Source organism: Somniosus microcephalus, chromosome 1 (assembly GCF_052327205.1).
Source record: "Somniosus microcephalus isolate GS21.2 chromosome 1, FLI_Smic_1.0, whole genome shotgun sequence".
Lineage (NCBI taxonomy): Eukaryota > Metazoa > Chordata > Chondrichthyes > Squaliformes > Somniosidae > Somniosus > Somniosus microcephalus.
The window spans coordinates 261,086,040-261,107,484 of NC_140987.1; the positions used below are offsets into that span (position 1 = coordinate 261,086,040).

Sequence of the window (21,445 nt, forward strand, 5' to 3'; positions counted from 1 at the left end):
TTGTGCCCCAACCTGGTCAGAAGGACTTGTAGCCAGGAGTGTGGCAAGAGAGATGCATGGAACCAGGGAACTGGATGCCTCCGTGGGAGGAAAGGAGGAAGATAGTTCTGGGTCGGCTTATGAGGGAACAGAGCCTAGTTAGATTACTCCAAGCAGGCCTGTGAAGGAGTGGAGGCCAGGTAGCGTAGGTAAAATGCCCAATGTGGAGGATTGGAGGGGGAAGGCATTGAATAATCATAGTGGCTGAAAGGCGATTGAATGTTTTCCAACCAATCCAATTATTTAGTGGTGTCATGTTTAGCAATGTTAGAATCAGTGCAATATCACAACGCCACAAGATTTATAATATCAATCGATGGACAGGCTAATTTCTAAAGCAAGAAAGTGCACTCAGATATTTGTTGCACCAATTCCTGGTCGGTTTTAGTACTAATACTGCTGCAGAGTTGGACTGTTTTGAGTAGATCAGTGATTGTTGTGCAGGAAGCACATTTATGATGGTGCAGAACTGGAATGGTACTTGGAAAATGGCAGTGAGAAATGTGATGTAACGCTTGAGATAGTATTTCATTTGGTATTTTAATAGGAAAGGGAGCTCGTTATTGATTATTGCAACCACTGGCAACATTTGGCTAAGTGTTCGTAACAGCAGTTTGTCACTTATATTTTTACATTGATAAGAACTCTTTTGGGAGCAGAAATCAACTTCTAGTTTGGATACATCTCACCACCTCACCTACAAATCTTAACGTCTTTTTTTTTATCCTCAGCCATAAAAGTAAATGATGTTGTTCCATGGGTTCTGGGTGAAATCCTAAAGAAATACATTGTTAGCCCTAATCCCCATGTCCGCCAGGCTTCTTGCATCTGGCTTTTGTCGCTGGTGAAAAAACTGAGTCAACACAAGGAAATCAAGGTAAGGGCTTTCAGTTATTTTTGCAATGATGATTTTAAGAAGTGACCATAATTACTGATTACTTGTCGAGATAGTCTACTGATTAACATTGTGACATTTTGGACACAATGTAATGAAACTTTTTAAAATAGAGTTCGGGTACAGACATTCCTTTGAATTAAGATGGAGATATTAGAAATGGGACAGAATGTACTTTGTATTTGCTTTTTTAAAATGTTTTTCAAGAATCTACTCATTAACAGGCTTTTAATTAATCTTACTAAGCAGAACTCATATTTCCAGATGACAAAACGAAAAAGTTAATTTATCATTGATATTAATTTTTAAAATAGTAAGGGATTTCAAAGTAGTTATTTTGTATAGGAATTCAGTTTATAACAGTACTGCAGTTTAGATCATGGATTTCTCCAAAACACAGAACAATCTGATGGGTCGTACATGTGTAATAATATTTTCTTTACAGTCTCATTTAAAGGAAATTCAGGGTGCATTCATTTCGATTTTATCCGAGAATGATGGTAAGTTTGCTGTACGTTTAATCTTACCTGTACTGCAATTTCTTTCACTGCTGGTTAAAGAATGCTGGGTTTAAAAAAGGGCAAAAGCTTCAATTATAAAAGTTAAGCTACTTTTCACTCTAGCACATAATGGCTTAAAATCAGAGTTATATTTAAGGCAATCATAAAATAGAATCACAGAATAGTACAGCACAGAAAGAGGCCATTCGGCCCACCGAGTCTGCGTCGGCTCTTTTGAAGAGCAGTCATGTTAGTCCCACTCCCCGGCTCGTTCCCCATATCCCCGCAATTCTTTCTCCTTCAAGTATTTACCCAATTCCTTTTTGAAGGCTACTATTGAATCTGTATCCACCACCCTATCAGGCAGTGCATTCCAAATCCTAACCACTCGTTGCGTAAAAAAGTTTTTCCACATGACGCTTATGGTTCTTTTGCCAATCATCTTAAATCTGTGCCCTTTAGTTATCGACCTTTCAGCCATTGGAAATAGTTTCTCTTTATTTACTGTATCTAAACCCTTCTTGATTTTAAACACCTCTATCAAATCTCCTCTTAGCCTTCTCTGCTCTAAGGAAAACAATCCCAGCTTCTCCAGTCTATCCACGGCACTTTATTCCCTCATCCCTGGAACCATTCTAGTAAATCTCCTTTGTACCCTCTCCAAAGCTTCCACGTCCTTCCTAAAGTGTGGTGCCCTTCTAAGTGTCTGCTACTGATTAAGTTTCTCACCAGCAGCATGACTGCCTGTACCTGCAAATCATAAATGTGCAATGAAGTTCTCAAATTTAATAATACAGGAAATAGAAATCCATTTATTTGTGGTTAAAATTACTCAATTTTTTAAGTAATCAATAGAATATTTATTTAAATACATTTTTATATTCAGTTTAGTTAATTTTATACACACATAATTGCAACGCTGAGTACATCATGTTCTGATGAGGATAAAAATAATCTTAAAATGCTGTGGAACTGCCAGCATGGTTATGGGACAACATATGTATTTTAGTTACCAGAATGAATTTAGTCATTGTACCAGGCATTACAGAAAACAATTGGCACCAAATCAATATCATTCAGTGAAGGAAGCTGGCAGTTCAGAAGTTAGCGCTAGGGAAGCTACCTTCCCTGTATAGGAATCTGTTGAGTAAACTAATTATTTAATAAAGTATAGCTGCATATGTTGAACAGGTTGATGCTTTGTGCTGATTTATTTGTGTGTTAACATCGTAGAGCTTAGCCAAGATGTAGCTTCTAAAGGTCTTGGATTGGTCTATGAACTAGGCAGTGAACAGGATCAAAGGGAGCTAGTGTCAATACTTGTGGAAACACTTATGACGGGGAAACGGTAAGAGTGCATCCTTCAGCTGGTAGGAATTTTTTTTTAACTATATAATCTGGTAACTATGCTTGATGCTCAAGATTTAAACAAAAAAAAGTCCTTCTTCATAGCCAGCAGGATCTAATGTTTAAGTTACTGAATTAACCGTATGAATTAGTTTTGCCAAAGTGATAATCTTTTGTCTTTCCTGATGCTATTTTTCCTTTTAAAATTCCCCCTATGAAGGAGAGCATGTTGCTATGTGCAAAGATTTGATCCTTTGTTTATTAGTGAATAACAAATTGGCAGTTATATGAGGAAGTATGAGTTCTGAATGAAAGTGTAATAATGTAGTCATATTAATAGATCCCAGACCACAGAACAGTTCATGAATTGGGCATCTTGTTTCAAAATGTGTTTCACTTTCATAATTGCTGCTGTTTTACAACACTTGATTTCTGGATTTAGTTCTTTTTCAAATAATTACTTTGGAATATATAATCCATTTTGAATATATTGTGATAATTGGTCAATGCTGTTGCCTGTGTTCATTCACTGAACAATCATTCCTCTTCTAGGATTAAACAGAATCTGTCAGAAGACACTGAATTGTTTCAAGGAACCTCAATGGGCAAAACCCCTGATGGGTAAGAAAGACCAGGAATTATGATTTACTAACATTCTGGTATTTATGAAGCATTGAATGGAACAATTATTTCTGAAATTCTGCATTACTGTTATAATGTTGCATTAGAACAACTACTTTTGTTAAGCAAGTTTGCATACGGAATTCAGATTTGGATTAATTTTTCTTGGTCATAAAATATATTCCATAGAATTTGCAGCACAGAAACAGGCCATTCGGCCCAACAGGTCCATGCTGGTGTTTGTGCTCCACATGAGCTTCCTCCCACCCTACTGCATCTCACCCTATCAGCATATCCATCTATTCATTTATCCCTGTTTATCTAGTTTCCCCTTAAATGTATTTATGCTATTTGCCTCAACCACTCCATTTGGTAGCGAGTTCCACATTCGCACCACTCTCTGTGTAAAGAAGTTTCTCCTGAATTCCCTATTGAATTTATTGGTGACTATCTTGTATTTATGGCCCTTAGTTTTGGACTCCCTCACAAGTGGAAACATCTTCATATAAATCTTAATTATTTCCAGAGCCATTAAATAACTGTCCCACAATGCATGCATCACTTATCAATTATTTTAGTATTTCTCCCCCAAAGTCTTTGGTCAAATTTCCTGGCGAGGGTTCTGATACGCCTAATCAAATTGCCCTGGTTTCAAAAAATCTAGTTCAGCTCTCCAGTTTGTAAAGATAAGCAGGTTTGTTCCCATGATTCCCATACATTTTGTCTTCCTAATTTTAGCTGAACTATTTCTGGCAGGTTTTCCCACTGAGAAAATTCCTCATCAACTAAAAAGAAAGGGTGGTGAACAAGGAAAATATGTATAAATGGGAAAAATGCCTCATAGAGTTCACACATTTTCTCCTTGAAACATTTGAAAAATAAACTAAAATACAAACAAACAATGGTGGGCATGCATAGTAGGCCCGTCAGAGTTAGAAAAGCAGAAAGATTAACATTTTGGGTGGAAACTGTCAGAACTTAAAAGGGAAGATAAGTGAGCCGCATTAAAAGGACTGACTAAAACGGAGATCGTGACTCAAAAGTAAGGATTACTAATCCAAGCATTTTATGGGCTTAATAAGCTGTAAATAAAATCATTTCAAGAAGTGAAAAGTTATGGATGATGTACAAAGTTAATCTCAGCCAGGCTGTCAAGAGAGGAATAAAGCAACTCTTAAGAGAGCATCACAGAATATGAAAGGGAGAAGTAGGTAGGAAAAGAGCCAGCTAAGGTCTGTACAGCCTTGTAAGCAGTGAAGGTGGGGATATAAAGCTGGAGGAAGTTGTAAAAATAGTGTCGGAGGTACCGTCTTTCAGATGAGACGTTAAACCCAGGCCCCGTCTGCTCTCTCAAATGGACGTAAAAGATCCCATGGCACTATTTCGAAGAAGAGCAGGGGAGTGTCCTGGCCAATATTTATCCCTCAATCAACGTAACAAAAACAGATTATCTGGTCATTATCACATTGCTGTTTCTGGGACCTTGCTGGCCCAAATTGGCTGCTGCGTTTCCCACATTACAACAGTGACTCCACTTCAAAAGTACTTCATTGGCTGTAAAGCGCTTTGAGACGTCCAGTGGTCGTGAAAGGCGCTATATAAATGCAAGTCTTTCTTTCTAGGCCATGAACAATGTTCCTTGTAAGCTGCGCTTTGTTCTGCATGGCCTGTTTCTTTTAATGCCCTTTACATTTCTGCGCGTACACAGTATTTGCAATGTAAAAGCCGGTGAGCGGCCTGCGCAGGACCTTTAAGATTACTGCGCGGTCGGATCTTAGTGGGAACATTGGCCATGAACTGTTTTAAATACAGCGATTTTAAATTCAGCATGTTGAGGGGGCAGGGAGCCAATGTAGGTCACAAGTGGATGATGGGAAAGAAGGATTTAGTGCAGCATTTTGAGGTTTTTTTAGCTATCTCGCACCTGAAGTACTTTTTTAAGCTCAAAGATAACTTAAGGTGTTTTTACTGTATTTCTGAGAGGCACCAAATTATCTTTCCCTCTCCCACCACCAATTCCATATGAACATAAGAAATAGGAGCAGGAGCTGGCCATTTGGCCCTTTGAACCTGCTCCCCCATTCAATAAGATCATGGCTGATCTACCGCATTTCCACTTTCCTGCACTATCCCCATATCCCTTGATTCCCTTAATATTCAAAGGTCTATCGAGCTCTGTCTTGAATATACTCAACGACTGAGCCTCCACAGCCCTCTGGGGTAGAGAATTCCAAAGATTCATCACCCTCTGAGTGAAGAAATTTCTCCTCATCTCAGTCCTAAATGGCCAACCCCTTATTCTGAGACTGTGACCCCTGGTTCTAGACTCCCCAGCCAGGAGAAACATCCTCCCTGCATCTACCCTTTCAAGCCCTGTAAGAATTTTGTATGTTTCAATGAGATCACCTCTCATTCTTCTAAACTCTAGAGAATATAGGCCTAGTCCACTCAATCTCTCCTCATAGGACAATCTCCCCATCCCAGGAACCAGTCTGGTGAACCTTCTTTGCACTCCCTCTATGGCAAGTATATCCTTCCTTAGGTAAGGAGACCAAAACGGTACATAATACTCTAGGTGTGGTCTCACCAAGGCCCTATATAATTGCAGTAAGATGTCTTTACTTTTATACTCAAATCCTTTTATAATAAAGGCCAACATACCATTTGCTTTCCTAATTGCTTGCTGTATCTGCATGTTAACGTTCAGTGATTCGAGTACAAGGACACCCAGGTCCCTCTGAACACCAACATTTCCCAATCTCTCACCATTTAAAAAATACTCTGCTTTTCTATTTTTCCTACCAAAGTGGATAACTTCACATTTCTCCACATTATATGTTCTTGCCCACTCACTTAGCCTGTCTATATCCCCTTGAAGCCTCCTTGCATCCTCCTCACAACTTACATTTCCACCCAGCTTTGTATCATCAGCAAACTTGGATATATTATATTTGGTCCCCTCATCCAAATCATTGATGTAGATTGTGAATAGCTGAGGCCCAAGCACTGATCCTTGCAGTACCCCACGAGTTACAGCCTACCAACCCAAAAATGACCCATTTATTCCTACTTTGTTTTCTGTCCGTTAACCAATACTCAATCCATGCTAGTATATTACCCCGAATCCCATGAGCCCTAATTTTGTTTAATAACCTCTTGTGTGGCACCTTATTGAATGCCTTCTGAAAATCCAAATACACCACATCCACTGGTTCCCCCTTATCTATTCTGCTAGTTACAACCTCAAAAAACTCCAACAGATTTGTCAAACACGATTTCCCTTTCATAAATCTGTGTTGACTCTGCCCAATCCTATTATTATTTTCTAAGTGCCCTGTTACCACGTCCTTAGTAATAGATTCTAGCATTTTCCCTATTACTGATGTCAGGCTAACCGGTCTGTAGTTCCCCGTTTTCTCTCTCCCTCCTTTCTTAAATAATGGGGTTACATTTGCTATCTTCCCATCTGCGTGAACCGTTCTAGAATCTATGGAATTTTGGAAAATGACAACCAATGCATCCACTATCTCTATAGCCAATTCTTTCAAAATCCTAGGATGTAGGCCATCGGGTCATGGGGAATTATCAGCTTTCAGTCCCATTAATTTCTCCAGTACTACTTTTTTACTAATACTAATATCTTTCAGTTCCTCCTTCTCGCTAGACCCTTGGTTGTCCACTATTTCCAGGAAGTTCTTTGCGTCTTCCGTGAAAACAGACACAACGTATTTGTTTAATTTCTCTGCCATTTCCTTATTCCCCATTATAATTTCTCCTGTCTCAGCCTGTAAGGGACCCACATTTATAGCTAATTTTTTCCTTTTTACATACCTATAGAAGATTTTACAGTCTGTTTTTATGTCTCTCGCTAGTTTACTCTCATTCCATTTTCCCTTTCTTTATCAATTTCTTGGTCCTCCTTTGCTGAATTCTAAAATCCTCCAATCCTCAGGCTTACAATCCTTTTGGCAGCATTATAAGCCTCTTCCTTTGATCTAATACTATCTTTAACTATTCTTGTTAGCCACGGTTAGATCACTTTTCCTGTGGGGTTTTTGTGCCTTAAAGGAATGTATATTTGTTGTAAACTATGTATTAATTCTTTAAATGCTAGCCATTGCTCATCCACTGTCATACTGTAGTTTCCCAATCTACCTTAGCCAACTCGCCCCTCATACTTACGTAGTTTGCTTTGTTTAGATTTAAGACCCTAAGTTAAGGATTTAACTAAGTCACTTGCAAACTCAATCTAAAATTCTATCATATTATGGTCACTCTTCCCTAAAGTCCCTTAACCCTTTCTCGTTGCACAATACTAGATCTAAAATAGCCTGTTCCCTAGTTGGTTCCTCAACGTACTGATCTAGAAAACTATCTTGCATACATTCCATGAATTCGTCCTCTACACTATTACTGCAAATTTGGTTTGCCCAGTCTGTATGTAGCTTAAAGTCCCCCATGATTACTGTATTACCCTTGTTACATGCGCTTCTAATTTCCTGATTTATACTCTGCCCTACATTACAACTACTGTTTGGGGGCCTATAAACAACTCCCACCAATGTTTTCTGCCCCTTGCTGTTTCTTGGCTCCACCCAAACTGATTCTACTACTTGATTTTCGGAGCCAAGATCCTTTCTCTCTACTGTCTTTATCCTTTATTATCAGGGCTACCCTTCAACCTTGGCCACTTTGCAACCACGTCTCTGTTATGGCTATTAGATCAATTTCTATCTGCGCTATTAATTCATCTATTTTGTTGCGAATGCTTCGCGCATTCAGATATAGTGCCTTTAGCTTTGACTTATTTCTCTTTTTCCCTGATGTCACCTTAGTCACTGATGCCTTACTACCTTTGTTACTCTCTCTGTCCCTTCCTGATCCACTCTGCTTATTTTTACCCAAAACGCCACTCTGTTCTAGAGTCTTGACATTTCTCTCGTTGCTTTTAAATTTAATCTTTCCTGAATCCTCCCACCCGCCCTTCATTAGTTTAAAGCCCTGTCTACTGCCCTAGATAATTCAGTTCGCCAGGACACTGGTCCCAGCCCGGTTTAAGTGGAGCTTGTCCCAATGGAACAGCTCCCTCTTTCCCCAGTACTGGTGCCAGTGCCCCATGAACCAAAACCCCTTCCTCCCACACCACTCTTTGAGCCACATATTTAAACCTCTAATCTGTTTGTCCCTATGCCAATTTGCACATGGCTCAGGTAACAATCCAGAGATTATTACCTTTGAGGTTCTGCTTTTTAATTTGGATCCTCGCTCCTCAAACTCCCTCAGCAGAACCTCATTCCTATTTCTACCTATGTCGTTGGTTCCTACATGGACCACGACAAGTGGATCCTCCCCCTCCTTCTCCAGCCCCAAGATGATGTCTTTAACCCTGACTACACAACCCCAGGCAACACAACCTTCGGAACTCTCTGTTGCCGCTGCAGAGAACAGTATCTATCCCTCTGACTATACTGTCCCCTACCACAACTACATTCCCTTTCACTCCCCCCACTTGAATGGCTTCCTGCATCATGGTGCCATGGTCAGCCTGCTCATGCATCCTACAGGATTTTCCCTCATCCACACAGACAGCAAGAACCTCATACCTGTTGGACAAGGGCAAAGGCTGAGGCTCCTCCAGCACTGCACCTGGGGTCCCCTTACCTGCCTGAGTTGCAGTCACACCCTCCTGTCCCTGACCACTAACCAGACCTGTACCACTACCTAACCTAAGGGGTGTGACTGCCTCCTGGATCAAAGTGTCCAGGTAACACTCCCCATCCCTGAAGCCCCGCAATGTCTGCACCTCAGACTCCAGCTCAAAAACTCTGAGCTGAAGTTCCTCAAGATGCAGGCACTTACTGCAAACGTGGTTATCCGGGATCACACTGCTTCCCACATGCTGCAGTTGTGGCACGCCGCCTGCACTGCCATCCCTGTATGACCTTGATTTATTTAATTAAATTTGTAATTAGGTAACTTAGTTTACAGTGTAGTTTCCTGACTACTTATTTGATCTAGATTAAGTTAAAGGTACTGCAATTAAATATCTACCTGTAACACAGAGCACTACAAGTAGTGTAGGCAAAAAGCAGCAACTCCTTCCCTCTCTTCAAATTCCCAACCAAAGCACTCTGTTCAAGTCCACTCCGTTTAGCCCCGCTCTGCTCTGCGGGAATGTTTTACTTTTATACACTTGGAGCCTCACCCAATTTACAAGTGATGATTCAGCTCCACTGTTCCTGGTGATTAGCACCTATTCAAGTCAAGCACTTACATCTGACTGACCGGTAACTGCCACTGGCAGTCAGCTTCTGTTAACTACAGTTTTTAATGTTCTATGTTAAAATCAAAATCTTAAACTAAATTTCACTTTTTACAGCTTCTACTTAGCCAATACTTAAGAAATTTCCACTCTTTCCACATTCCCAACCAAAGCACTCTGTTCAAGTCCACTCCGTCTAATATGGTGGTGAATATTTTTTTCTGTTCAACCCTTCTGCTAAAACTAGTGAATGCATGTGCCTGTAGGTATGTCACTTCACCCTACCAACTGACTTTTGTTTCAAATCTTCTTCAGTCAGGGACTGTCGACTTACAAAGAACTTTGCAGTCTTGCCAGCGATCTTAATCAACCAGACCTTGTTTACAAGTTCATGAACCTGGCCAATCACCATGCCATGTGGAACTCTCGAAAGGTAAATGACATTTCAGGAATTGTTTGCAATGTGCGTAAGCAAGAATTAAGGAAGCTCGACAAAAAGAATAAGCTTCCGTTGACCAGGTCTAAATATATGGATTGCCAGTGTTTTGTGTTAGCGGCAAGCATATGTGATGGTGATGCTGTTATTAAATAACTGCTGCTTGTCCCTGCAGGGTGCTGCTTTTGGCTTCAACATCATAGCAACGAAGGCTGAAGAGCAGTTGGCTCCTTATTTATCTAAACTTATCCCACGTCTTTATCGATATCAGTTCGATCCGAATTCTGGAATCCGGCAGGCAATGACAAGTATTTGGAATGCCCTTGTCACAGATAAAAGTGCTGTAAGTGTGGAGTTTCATTCAGATCCAAGATGTGTGTGGTTTGTTCTTTTGAGCTACAGCTACTTGGATAACATCATTTGAGTTCTAGTCATCTCCAAGTCCATTAGTTTTTTCAGACTGTTGGATGTTGCTGGCTGCAGTTACTTAAGTTGAAGTACACACACACACGCGCGCAAAAAGTTATTTTTATTTCAAGCAACCTCCAACACAACAGGGTACGAGCACTAATAAATAGTGCTTTCACGAGGAAAAAAAATCATCGGGTTGATGTCCCTTTAAGGGAAGACACTCCTATGATTTACGAGTCCTATCACCATCTCGTCTCGTTTTGAATACCTCTTAATGTCTATTCACTTCTTTTGTTCCCTCCCCAGCCCTGCCTTTCGATCTATTTCATTTCCTTTCCAGTTTTGAAAGGGTTAGACTCGAAACGTCGACTCTAATTTCTCTCCACGGATGTTGCCTGGCCTGCTGAGTTTTTCTAGCATTTTCTGTTGTTACTCCTATGATTTATCCTGCTTTCTCACTATGTAAACAATGCACCATCTGTGCAGGATTAATCCTATTTTACCTGCTCTGAAGAAATGTTCATTCAACACTTACTAGTGTGCAATCCGCCCCCTTCCCCCCCACACGCGCACAATCATTCTGTTGATACCAGTTTTTGCATATGTTACATTTTTTTATTATTTTCTTAATATGTATCAGGAGCTAAAATTTAAGACATTTAAAATTTAGTGATGGAGGAGCTGATTAATGTCTTCAGTCGATAAAACAACTATATGAATTGGTATTTTTTTTAATGCATAGTTCTCACATAATTGATCCATATACAGCTTCTCCTTTTCTTTAGGATGTGCTATAAGCTATACCTGTACCGTAGATCTGTTTTTAAACTCATCCACTTCAGGCAATTTTAGAAAGAGTTAATTATATGTTTCTTCTAACAGATAGATACATACTTAAAGGAGATTCTTCATGATCTAATAAACAATTTAACCAGCAATCTTTGGCGAGTTCGTGAATCCAGGTACTTACTACTGTTTCTGAAGTGTGGTATGGTCCTGTGTGACTGAATCACAGTAGCATGAATCGTGATTACATCTGGATCGCAGCGTTACAGTTGTCCTTAGCATTTCTAGGTTAGGATGGGGGGAAATTGGACAGGTTTCCTGCCCTTGATTGCTGTCTAGCAGCCCTGAAAGGTTAGGCTAACACCTGAAGGATAGCCACTTGGGTGACCACCAGCTTTACTCTGGCAAGGAATCAATGCTTTCAATAGAGGGGGAGCAGGAAAGAAGGGAAGGATAAAGGAAATGGGGCAGGAATGGAAAATAATTGTTGGGTAAGTAGTATCAAATATTTAGTTGCATTGTTGTGTGGTAATGAGATTAGAGTCTAAATGCAAAAGTCACCCAGCATTAAGAAAGAAAATGGAACGAATGAATTAATGCATAGTTGTAATCTTCCTGAGATCCTGCTTGCCTACCTGTCCTTTTTAAGAAGGCATGTTGTCTGCTTTAAGCAACAGTGAAGTACTAATTCTCATTGATCTGAGTCATTTGTGTTTGTGTATGCCTGATATCTAATTTTCACATTGTTCAATCCATTTTTGTTGGCAGCAGGCAATTTGGCATTCTTTGTTGGGGTGGGGTGAGGAATTATTAAGACTGTGTACCTATGCCGTGACTGGCAATTTGAGAAAATTATAGTATTGAAGATGAAATTTGGGGAGGAGGATAGAGAGTCACACTAAATAAGAAAGATGTTTCTATGGATCTGAGTAACACTGGCAATAGGGAACTGAACAGTTTAAATAATGTTAATTAGGTTAAATCAATTTTTTTTTGTATGATTTTGTACTAGTCATGCAGGTTGGCAGTGAGCCATCGGTATATCCGATTCCTTGGAAAGATCTTGAAGAAAAGTAAAATGTCTGTTAGACTCTTGCTTGAGTTGAGACTGACTTTGAATTTGATAGTCAAATCCTGTTAATTGAAAATATTGCCCTCCGGAATTTTACTTCGTGTTTGGGGAAGGGGACTGGTTTTGTTTTTGTGCTTACCTTTGCCTCCTTGTTAATTGTTATTCGTGCAGTAGTGAGGGACCAAGGTTCTAGGAACTGAACCTCAGCAAAGAAATGTCATTTTCAGCACCTAGCCTCAGAAACACAGCAAATATGGGATACATAATTGGTGATCGGTTTTAAAATAAGAAAACCAATATAAAAGAAAGACTTGCATTTCTATAGCGACTTTCACGACCTCAGGGCGTCCCAAAGTATTTTACAGCCAATTAAGTACTTTTGAAGTCTAGTCACTGTTGTAATGTAGGAAATGCGGCAGCCAATTTGCGCACAGCAAGCTCCCACAAACAGCAATGTGATAATGATCAAATAATCTGTTTAATGATGTTGGTTGAGGGATAAATATTGGCCAGGACACGTAGCAGAAATCCCCTCCTGTTCAAATAGTGCTACGGGATCTTTTACGCCCACCTGAGAGGGCAGATGGGGTCTCGGTTCAACATCTCATCCAAAAGACGTCACCTCCGACCGTGCAGCGCTCCCTCAGTACTGTACTGGGAGTGTCAGCCTAAATTTTGTGCTCAAGTCTCAGGAACGGGGCTTGAACCCACAACCTTCTGACTTTGGGTGAGAGTACACTAAGCCACGGCAGACAAAAGGTCTTGCCCTGGAATATTTATTTCAGTATAACTCGTCCATTTTGTGAGGTACTGTACCTTGAATACTAAATGCGGATGAGATTCAATTATTCTATAGAATATTTTTGTCTGTCTTGCAAGTATGATGTTTTTATGAACAACATGAATTAAAAAATGTAAGTTTTACTTTCAAGCATTTTTCAGTCTTGATTGAGAACAGAAACCTGCACAGCATCTGTACAATAAAGATGCCTGAACAGTTGCCATTTGATTTGATCAGATTTATTAGGTTAATTTCTGTCTCTTCCCAATACTTAATGGTGTTTCAGTGATCCCATCCTCTAATTTCTGGAAATTTAGGTTATAATTTTCCGACTCCTGAGTATTACATCCACTATTTTGTATAAAAGTGCTTCTGTGTTCTAAAGAATGGAATGTGTGTTTCTTCAGCTGAATTCACTCGCATAACTATTGCTTACAGCTGTTTAGCAATTAACGATCTACTGCGGGGAAGACAAGTGGATGAAATCATTGACCGACTTACAGAAATGTGGGAAACTCTCTTCAGAGTGCGTGATGATATAAAGGTACAGCAGATAACTTCGGATATTCTTCCAAGTTGGGTTTTGGCACGAAAAATAGCTTTCAAGTAACGCTGCTGTATAACTTAGTTTGGCGTTTGCAGGTCCCGTCTGCTGAATGAAGACAGGATTGTTTTGCATTGTGATGCTGCCCCACTGCCAACATTTACAGTGCAGGCTCACAAATGAAGCATGACTACTCGGCTGAGGTTCTGGGGAGCGGCCATCCCAAGCAACCACACGCCAACATGAGTCAGTGCATACAGGGCAGAAAATTGGTGGGGTGGGGAAATACTGCATTTCCCTCTAGTACAGTGAGAGAGAGGTTCCCACTTATTGTTCTTGGGAAAAGTTGAAAATTAGGAGCAAAACATTAAATTGCTGAGAATGAATACCTTCACTCTTTAACTGAGCAATCTTATTTGCTTAACAGGAGTCTGTTCGTAAGGCTGCAGACCTTGCACTTAAAACCCTGAGTAAGGTAAGGATATTGAATACATGTGGATAGAACTTAATTTCTATCATGTGGAGTGCTATTGAATGAGAGAGCTATTTAAGGTTTTAGTACTCGCATTAACGTTATCGGCTAAAGCTTCAGGTCTTTGCAGCAACCTAGCAGCTCAACTAATTGAACGAGTTTTCAGCCAGCTAGACTCAAATAAGTAGGAGTCAAATAAGATGTTAAGAGTTTCTGATACTTTCTTGGTTGTCTTTATGGATTCACTACTCTGTTGTGTGTCGTTAATTATTTTTTTTCCTTTTATGTTTTGTCTGTTTTTCCGTACGTCTTTAATTCTATTAAACTGACTGAACTACACCATCAAAACTGTCGCTTTGAACTTAAAATTGTTTTTGCTGCTTTATCTACATTTAAATTTTCTGTTGTTGAGTATCTTTTTAATGTTTGTAAGCACAAAGATCTTTATTCAAACATCAAAACAAACAAGATAAACTCTAATATTTTAGCCAAATGAATGGGTATGCAACCTGCTTCTATACCTCCACCAGTATTGCATTGCAACCTGTTCATTGTGAAGTGCACCACGGCAGGTTAGAGTTTTGTCTCCCTCTGATTTTTTTTTTTTTTTTTTTAATTCCCCACCCGCCACCTCCAACCCCAGTCTTTGTTAATGTGCTTCACCTAGATGAAACAGCAGGACGTGGAAACTTATTGTGTGGGGATCACAGGTGTAAGCTCGGATCCTACCCACGTATGACACAGAATGTGTGGAGCTTAATTTGCTGTGTATATATTTTGTTTGCATCATTAAATTAAAAAAAAATCTGGAAGGCCCTACTCAATCAAGGAAATTGATTTGTGGAAGATTGTTTTTTTCTACCATTATAATGTGATCCAAATTTTGAGAGAGTTCGTATCAATGTTGCATTTGTTTCAGCTTTACTACCACATGGAGTAGTTGAGGCGAATAGCGTAGATGCATTTAACGGGAAGCTGGATAAGTACAGGCAGGGAGAAAGGAATAGAAAGTTATGCTGAGAGGGTTAGATGAAGTAAGGTGGGAGGAGGCCTGTGTGCAATGTTCACTTTAAGCTGCATGGCCGTGCATCGCTCCAGGGGTCCTGTGCGGACGGTGAGCCGGCTTTTAAATTGAAAAAACGTGCATGCGCAGAATTTTGAATGGGCCGCGCAGCCCAAAAAAAAATTACAGGGAGTATTGCTTGTGTGGAGCATAAACACTGGCATAGATCAGTTGGGCCGAATGGCCTGTTTCCATGCTGTAAATTCTATGTAATATGTAACAATGCTGACCATGAGAGGAGGTTGCAGAGATTGGGTGAAGTGAAGTCATGGATGGATTTGTAGACAAGGACTTAATGTGTTAAGGATGGGGAGCCAGTCATGATGGGATGATAGGGTGACTCAGACTCTTATATATTGTAAAATGTGACATACTTTTAAAATTTGGGAGTTATAAAGGAATTAATGTTAATATGCTGTCTTTGTCATAACAGTTGAGTTTGTTTTCTTTTCTAGATGTGTGTACGTATGTGTGAACCTTCCAATGGTGCTGCTGGTCAGCGAGTTGTTGCTGTGCTCTTACCTTGCTTATTGGACAAAGGAATTATGAGCACTGTAGCAGAAGTTCAATCTCTGAGGTACATATCTATATACCATGAAGCCACTGTGGAGAAGGAAAAAAATCAGAAACCTTTTAATAGCTTGCCTAAGTTTTAGAGAAACTTAACATATTAAGTATGTGTTGAACACCATATTTAAAATTGCGACATATTTAAAGGAGGGTATCATCATTTATGTCCTTTGTTTGAAAAAACAGTTACACATAATCAGCACTATTTGTCCTTTTTAATTCACCCTTCTGGGCTCAAGTTTCCAGGAGCCTAGCAATTTTAAAAGTCAGCCAGGATTAAAATATCTTGCTGATCGTTTATCACATGGTTATTCGATGACTTGATGATTACATGTAGCGTTTCTGTTTTTTGGTGGGGGGTTTGGTGTTTATTCTTAAATGTTTCCATTTGCACCAAATTCAATGCTTTCATATTTGTATTAAAGTAAGAATTGGAGCAAAATCAGGTGAAAGTAGGAAACTCTAGAATCCACCTCACAATCTACAATCTGAGGGAACAAGTATCAATACAATGAGGAGGCTGGCAGGGAGTGAGGGGCGGGAATGCAGACCCAAAAGTCAAGAATTGGAGCTTGAATACTGTTTGAATTGAGTGCTCCATTCTAGGAGCACAGTTAGCATTAAGCATTGAACTGCTTAATTTGCAATTATAGAATCATAGAATGGTTACAGCACAGAAGGAGGCCCATCGAGTCCATGCCGGCTCTCTGCAAGAGCACTTCAGCTAGTCTCACTCCCCCACCCTTTCCCTGTAGCCCTGCAAATTTTTTTCCGTCAGGTACTTATCCAATTCCCTTTTGAAAGCCATGATTGAGTCTGCCTCCACCACCCTTTCAGGCAGATCCTAACCACTCGCTGCGTAAATAAGTTTTTTCTTACGCCATCTTTGGTTCTTTTGCCAATCACTGTAAATCTGTGTCCTCTGGTTCGCGACCCTTCCGCCAGTAGGAACAGTTTCTCTCTATCTACTCTGTCCAGACCCCTCATGATTTTGAACAACTCTATCAAATCTCCTCTCAACCTTCTCTGCTCTAAGGAGAACAACCCCAGCTTCTGTAGTCTATCTGAAGTCCCTCATCCTTGGAATCATTCTCGTAAATCTTTGCTACACTCTCTCTAAGGCCTTCCTAAAGTGCGGTGCCCAGAATTGGACACAATAGTTAAGTTGAGGCCGAACCAGTGTTTTATAAAGGTTCATCATAACTTCCTTGCTTTTGTACTCTATGCCTCTATTTATGAAGCCCAGTATCCCGTATGCTTTTTTAACCACTTTCTCAACCTGCCCTGCCACCTTCAGCGATTTGTGCACATATATTCCCAGGTCTCTCTGTTCATGCACCCTCTTTAGGATTGTATCCTTTAGTTTATATTGCCTGTCCTCGTTCTTCCTACCAAAATGTATCACCTCGCACTTTTCTGCGTTAAATTTCATCTGCCACATGTCCGCCCATTTCACCAGCCTGTCTATGTCTTCTTGAAATCTATCACTCTCCTCCTCACTGTTCACTATACTTCCAAGTTTTGTGTCAACTGCAAATTTTGAAATTGTGCCCTGTACACCCAAGTCCAAGTCATTAATATATATCAAGAAAAGCAGTGGTCCTAGTACCGACCCCTGGGGAACACCACTACCTTCCTCCAGTCTGAAAAACAACCGTTCACCACTACTCTCTGTTTCCTGCCACTTAGCCAATTTTGTACCCATGCTGCCACTGCCCCTTTTATTCCATGGGCTTCAACTTTGCTGGTAAGCCCAATATGTGGCACTTTGTCAAGCGCCTTTTGGAAATCCATGTACACCACATCAATCGCATTGCCCTCGTCAACCCTCTGTTACCTCATTAAAAAACTGAATCAAGTTAGACCAAAAGTAATTGGTGCAGGCCCCTGGGGCTTTATATGACAGTAGTAGAACATGAATGGCATAAGTCCTCACACCTTCATGACTTCTTTATATGCGTGTTTAGCCCATGGCTCTCCCAGAGCCCGTTAACCTGGACTATACTGCTATCGTGTGCGGAAGATGCATATCATTCAAAGGATGCAGGTGAACCTACAAGATAGAAGACTGATATTTCTAATTTTGCTTTCCAAAAAATTTTCCAAACAATTCAACGTGTAGCAGAAGCAAAAAGAGTTAAGATACAGATCAGTCAATATCTAATTGAATGGCAAAAAAGGCTCAATGGGCTGAATAGCCTGCTCCTGTTCCTATGTTTAAAAATGTTCACTGGTGGTGGTTGAAAACATTCGATGTGATGGGGGTGTGAGAGAGATACAACAGGACTGAGCCAACAGGGAGTACATTGAGGATATCACCAGCAGCATCAAAAAGGTAATGGATTTCATCAATTCATTCAGTAAAGAAGCAGCAGCCAGTGAATAATAAATAACCAGCAGCAGCAATAGTCACCAAAGGCGAGATTTATCTTTACACCCAGTCACTCCAGTGGGTACCAGTAATGCTGGGGTTTAAGGCCTAGTTCAGGTCATATCCTGTGTTAGTTTGTCTATAGTGGAAAAATAAAATTGCATCTAATTTCCAGTTATTGATGAAAGGGGGTTAGGTTAATATATGATTGGAATTTCTCTTCCTAATTAGTCACATTAAGTAAGTAAAACACAAATAATAATATGTTTAATTGTATAACTAATTTTTATACAGAAAAAAATATTTATGTTGTGTTACAGGAGGTCTGTGGAATTTTTATAACACGGGAGCGGGGCCTCAGAAGCAAAAAGGTTGAGGACCCCTAGACTACAGTAATAAGGGAATGGTAGTACTGTAGTGGGAAATTCTAAAATCAGGAGAATAGATGGCCTTTTTTGCGGTCGTGACTGGGAGTCCTGAATGGTAACTTGCAGTATAAAATGGGGATCGCGAAGGTTTTCAAGATTATGGAAGATTTTGAGAGGGTAATCAGTGCAAGATTGTTTTTCTACTGTTGGAAAATCGGTAACAAGTGGACGTAGGGAAGATATTTCCACTTATGTGAGATGTCCAAAAGTAGAGGCCATAAATATAAGATTGAGACTAATAAATCCAATAAGGAATCCAGGAGAAACCTCTTTACCCAGAGAGTGACTAGAATGTGGAACTCACTACTACAGAAGGATATGTTGATGGGGTTAGATGAAGAGTGGTGGGAGGAGGCTCGTGTGGAGCATAAACACCGGCATAGACCAGTTGGGCCGAATGACCTGTTTCTATGCTGTAAATTCTTTGTAATTCTATGTATTTGGTCTTCATGGTATCAGTGTGAAGGACATCATGAGAGCAGGTGGAAAAACTACTGAGATAAAACATGATAATACTATGGCAGCAATATTGGAAAACATCTTGTGCATACAAAGTGAAAGGGAAGATTAGAAGGTTATGATAAAAGGCTAACAGATAATGTAAAAGGAAATGATGAGGGTTTTTATGAGTATATAAAATAAAAAATAGTTACGGGGAGTAGGTCCACTCGGGTGAAGGGGAGGGTCTTTTACGTGGAGGATGGAGGTATGGTGAGATCATAGAAACATGGAATAATAAAAAGAAAGACTTGCATTTATATAGCGCCTTTCACGACCACCAGACATCCCAAAGCACTTTACAGCCAATGAAGTACTTTTTGAAGTGTAGTCACTGTTATAATGTAGGAAACACGGCAGCCAATTTGCGCACAGCAAGCTCCCACAAACAACAATGTGATAATGTCCAGATAATCTGTTTTAGATGTTGATTGAGGGATAAATATTGACCAGGACACCGGGGATAACGCCCCTGCTCTTTTTCAAAATAGTGCCATAGGATCTTTTACGTCCACCCGAGAGCGCAGACGGGGCCTCGATTTAAAGTCTCATTCAAAAGACGGCACCTCCGACAGTGCCGCGCTTCCTCAGTACTGCACTGGAGTGTCGGCCTAGATTTTTGTGCAGCACAGAAGGAGGCCATTCAGCCCATCGTGTCTGTGTCACCTCTTTGAAGAGCTAGCCAATTAGTCCCACTGCCCTGCAAAATTTTCCTTTTCACGTATATATCCAATTTCCTTTTGAAAATTACTATTGAATCTGCATTCACCACCCTTTCAGGCAGTGCATTCCAGATCATAACTCACTGATTTGAAAAATTTCTCCTCATCTTCGCCCTTGCTTTTTTGCCAATTATCTTAAACCTGTGTCCTCTGGTTACTGCCCCTTCTGTCAGTTGAAACTGTTTCTCCCTTTTCTACTCTTATCAAAACCTCTCATATTAAATAAGTATTTTGTTAATAGTTACAAATGACGATAGAAGTAAAAATGTAGGTGTACAAGAGGAGAATGTAAAACAATTATTAGAGATAACTAATTGTTATTAGAGAAAGTAAATTGGTTCTGAAAAATTTAGCAGAACTCCAGGTGTGTAGGGCACCAGGCCCTAATGGCATGCACCCTCGGCTATTGGAAGTAAGTCATAGAGGACATAGTATAGGCTCGGACAATTTTTAAAGCCTCCTTTGATAAGCAAAATATCCTGGGGCACTGGAGGAAAGGCAATGTAACACGTGTTCAAAAATGGAAAGAAGAATACACCTGGCGTAACTAGTCAAATTAGTCAATAGAATCTTAGAATCTATCATTTGGAATCAAATTAGTGAGCATTTAGAATATACAGGAAACTTTGTGCTATCCGGCACCGACGGGACCGAGCTGTTGCCGTTCCCTCAAAACTGCCGGACACACCAGCGTTAATGTTGAAGCATACGGAGCTTTTCAGCTCCGTATCTGGCAACAAACACTTGCTTAGCAACAGCTTCTAAACAGTCGGCCCGTACCTTGGAAGCGTCTCTCTGAAGCTGTTGCTAAGCTACAGAGACTTTGCAGAGCCTGACTGTTGGAAAAAAAAGCCACGAGAAGAAAAAAACCTAACAAAACGGCTCCTGATTTTTGCCGGTGGCTCGAGCTTGCCGGACATTTAGCCTCCGGATAAACCAAAGTTTCCTGTATAATAATAATCAAGACAGCCAGTGTGGAATTTGTCAAAGGGAAGTTGTTTGAAAAAGTGACTGATGTACACATGGATTTTCAGAAGCTGTTCTAGGTGCTTCACAGGCTTGTTGGAGAAATTTAGGAATATGGTATACAAGGAAATGTAGCAGCATGATTGGAAAGTTGGTTGGACAAGAAACAAAGGATTTGGGTCAACATGTTTTGCTTATATTGGAGGAGAATTCAAAGTGGTGTACCCTTGGGGGTCGAATGGGCTGGTTTCACTTTTGTTCTTGATATTTATAGATGATTTGGACTTGGGCATAGGGCGCATGTTACCAAAAGTAGTAGGTTTGGCAAACAAGGTGTTGTAAAAGACTTCCGGAGAACATAGACAGATTAGCAGAATGGGCAGACAGGAAACATTGGAACTATTTCCACTGGAGCAGTGTAATTATGAAGGGTTTTGATGGGCTGCATAGGGAAAGACTATTTACTATGTGCTGTTGTTGTTTGGCGAATCGACCTCTACCTAGCGGAAGCTGACCGCCAACTCTCCGACACCTCCTCCTACCTCCACCTGGACCATGACCCCACTACCGAACATCAATCCACCGTTTCCAAGACTGTCACTGACCTCATCTCCTCTGGAGATCTTCCCCCCCGCGGCCACCAACCTCATAGTTCCCCAAC

General features: G+C 40.4%; 1 protein-coding gene across 1 annotated transcript in view; it reads left to right on the forward strand.

Moving 5' to 3' along the window:
- Positions 1–21,445, forward strand: part of ecpas (Ecm29 proteasome adaptor and scaffold) — a 167,180-nt gene that overhangs the window by 107,020 nt on the left and 38,715 nt on the right. The window contains 10 exon segments of the mRNA XM_085992949.1: positions 771–916; positions 1,380–1,434; positions 2,668–2,782; positions 3,334–3,402; positions 9,980–10,097; positions 10,276–10,443; positions 11,394–11,473; positions 13,589–13,694; positions 14,122–14,169; positions 15,685–15,806. Of these exon segments, the coding sequence (XP_085849075.1) occupies positions 771–916; positions 1,380–1,434; positions 2,668–2,782; positions 3,334–3,402; positions 9,980–10,097; positions 10,276–10,443; positions 11,394–11,473; positions 13,589–13,694; positions 14,122–14,169; positions 15,685–15,806 (1,027 nt within the window).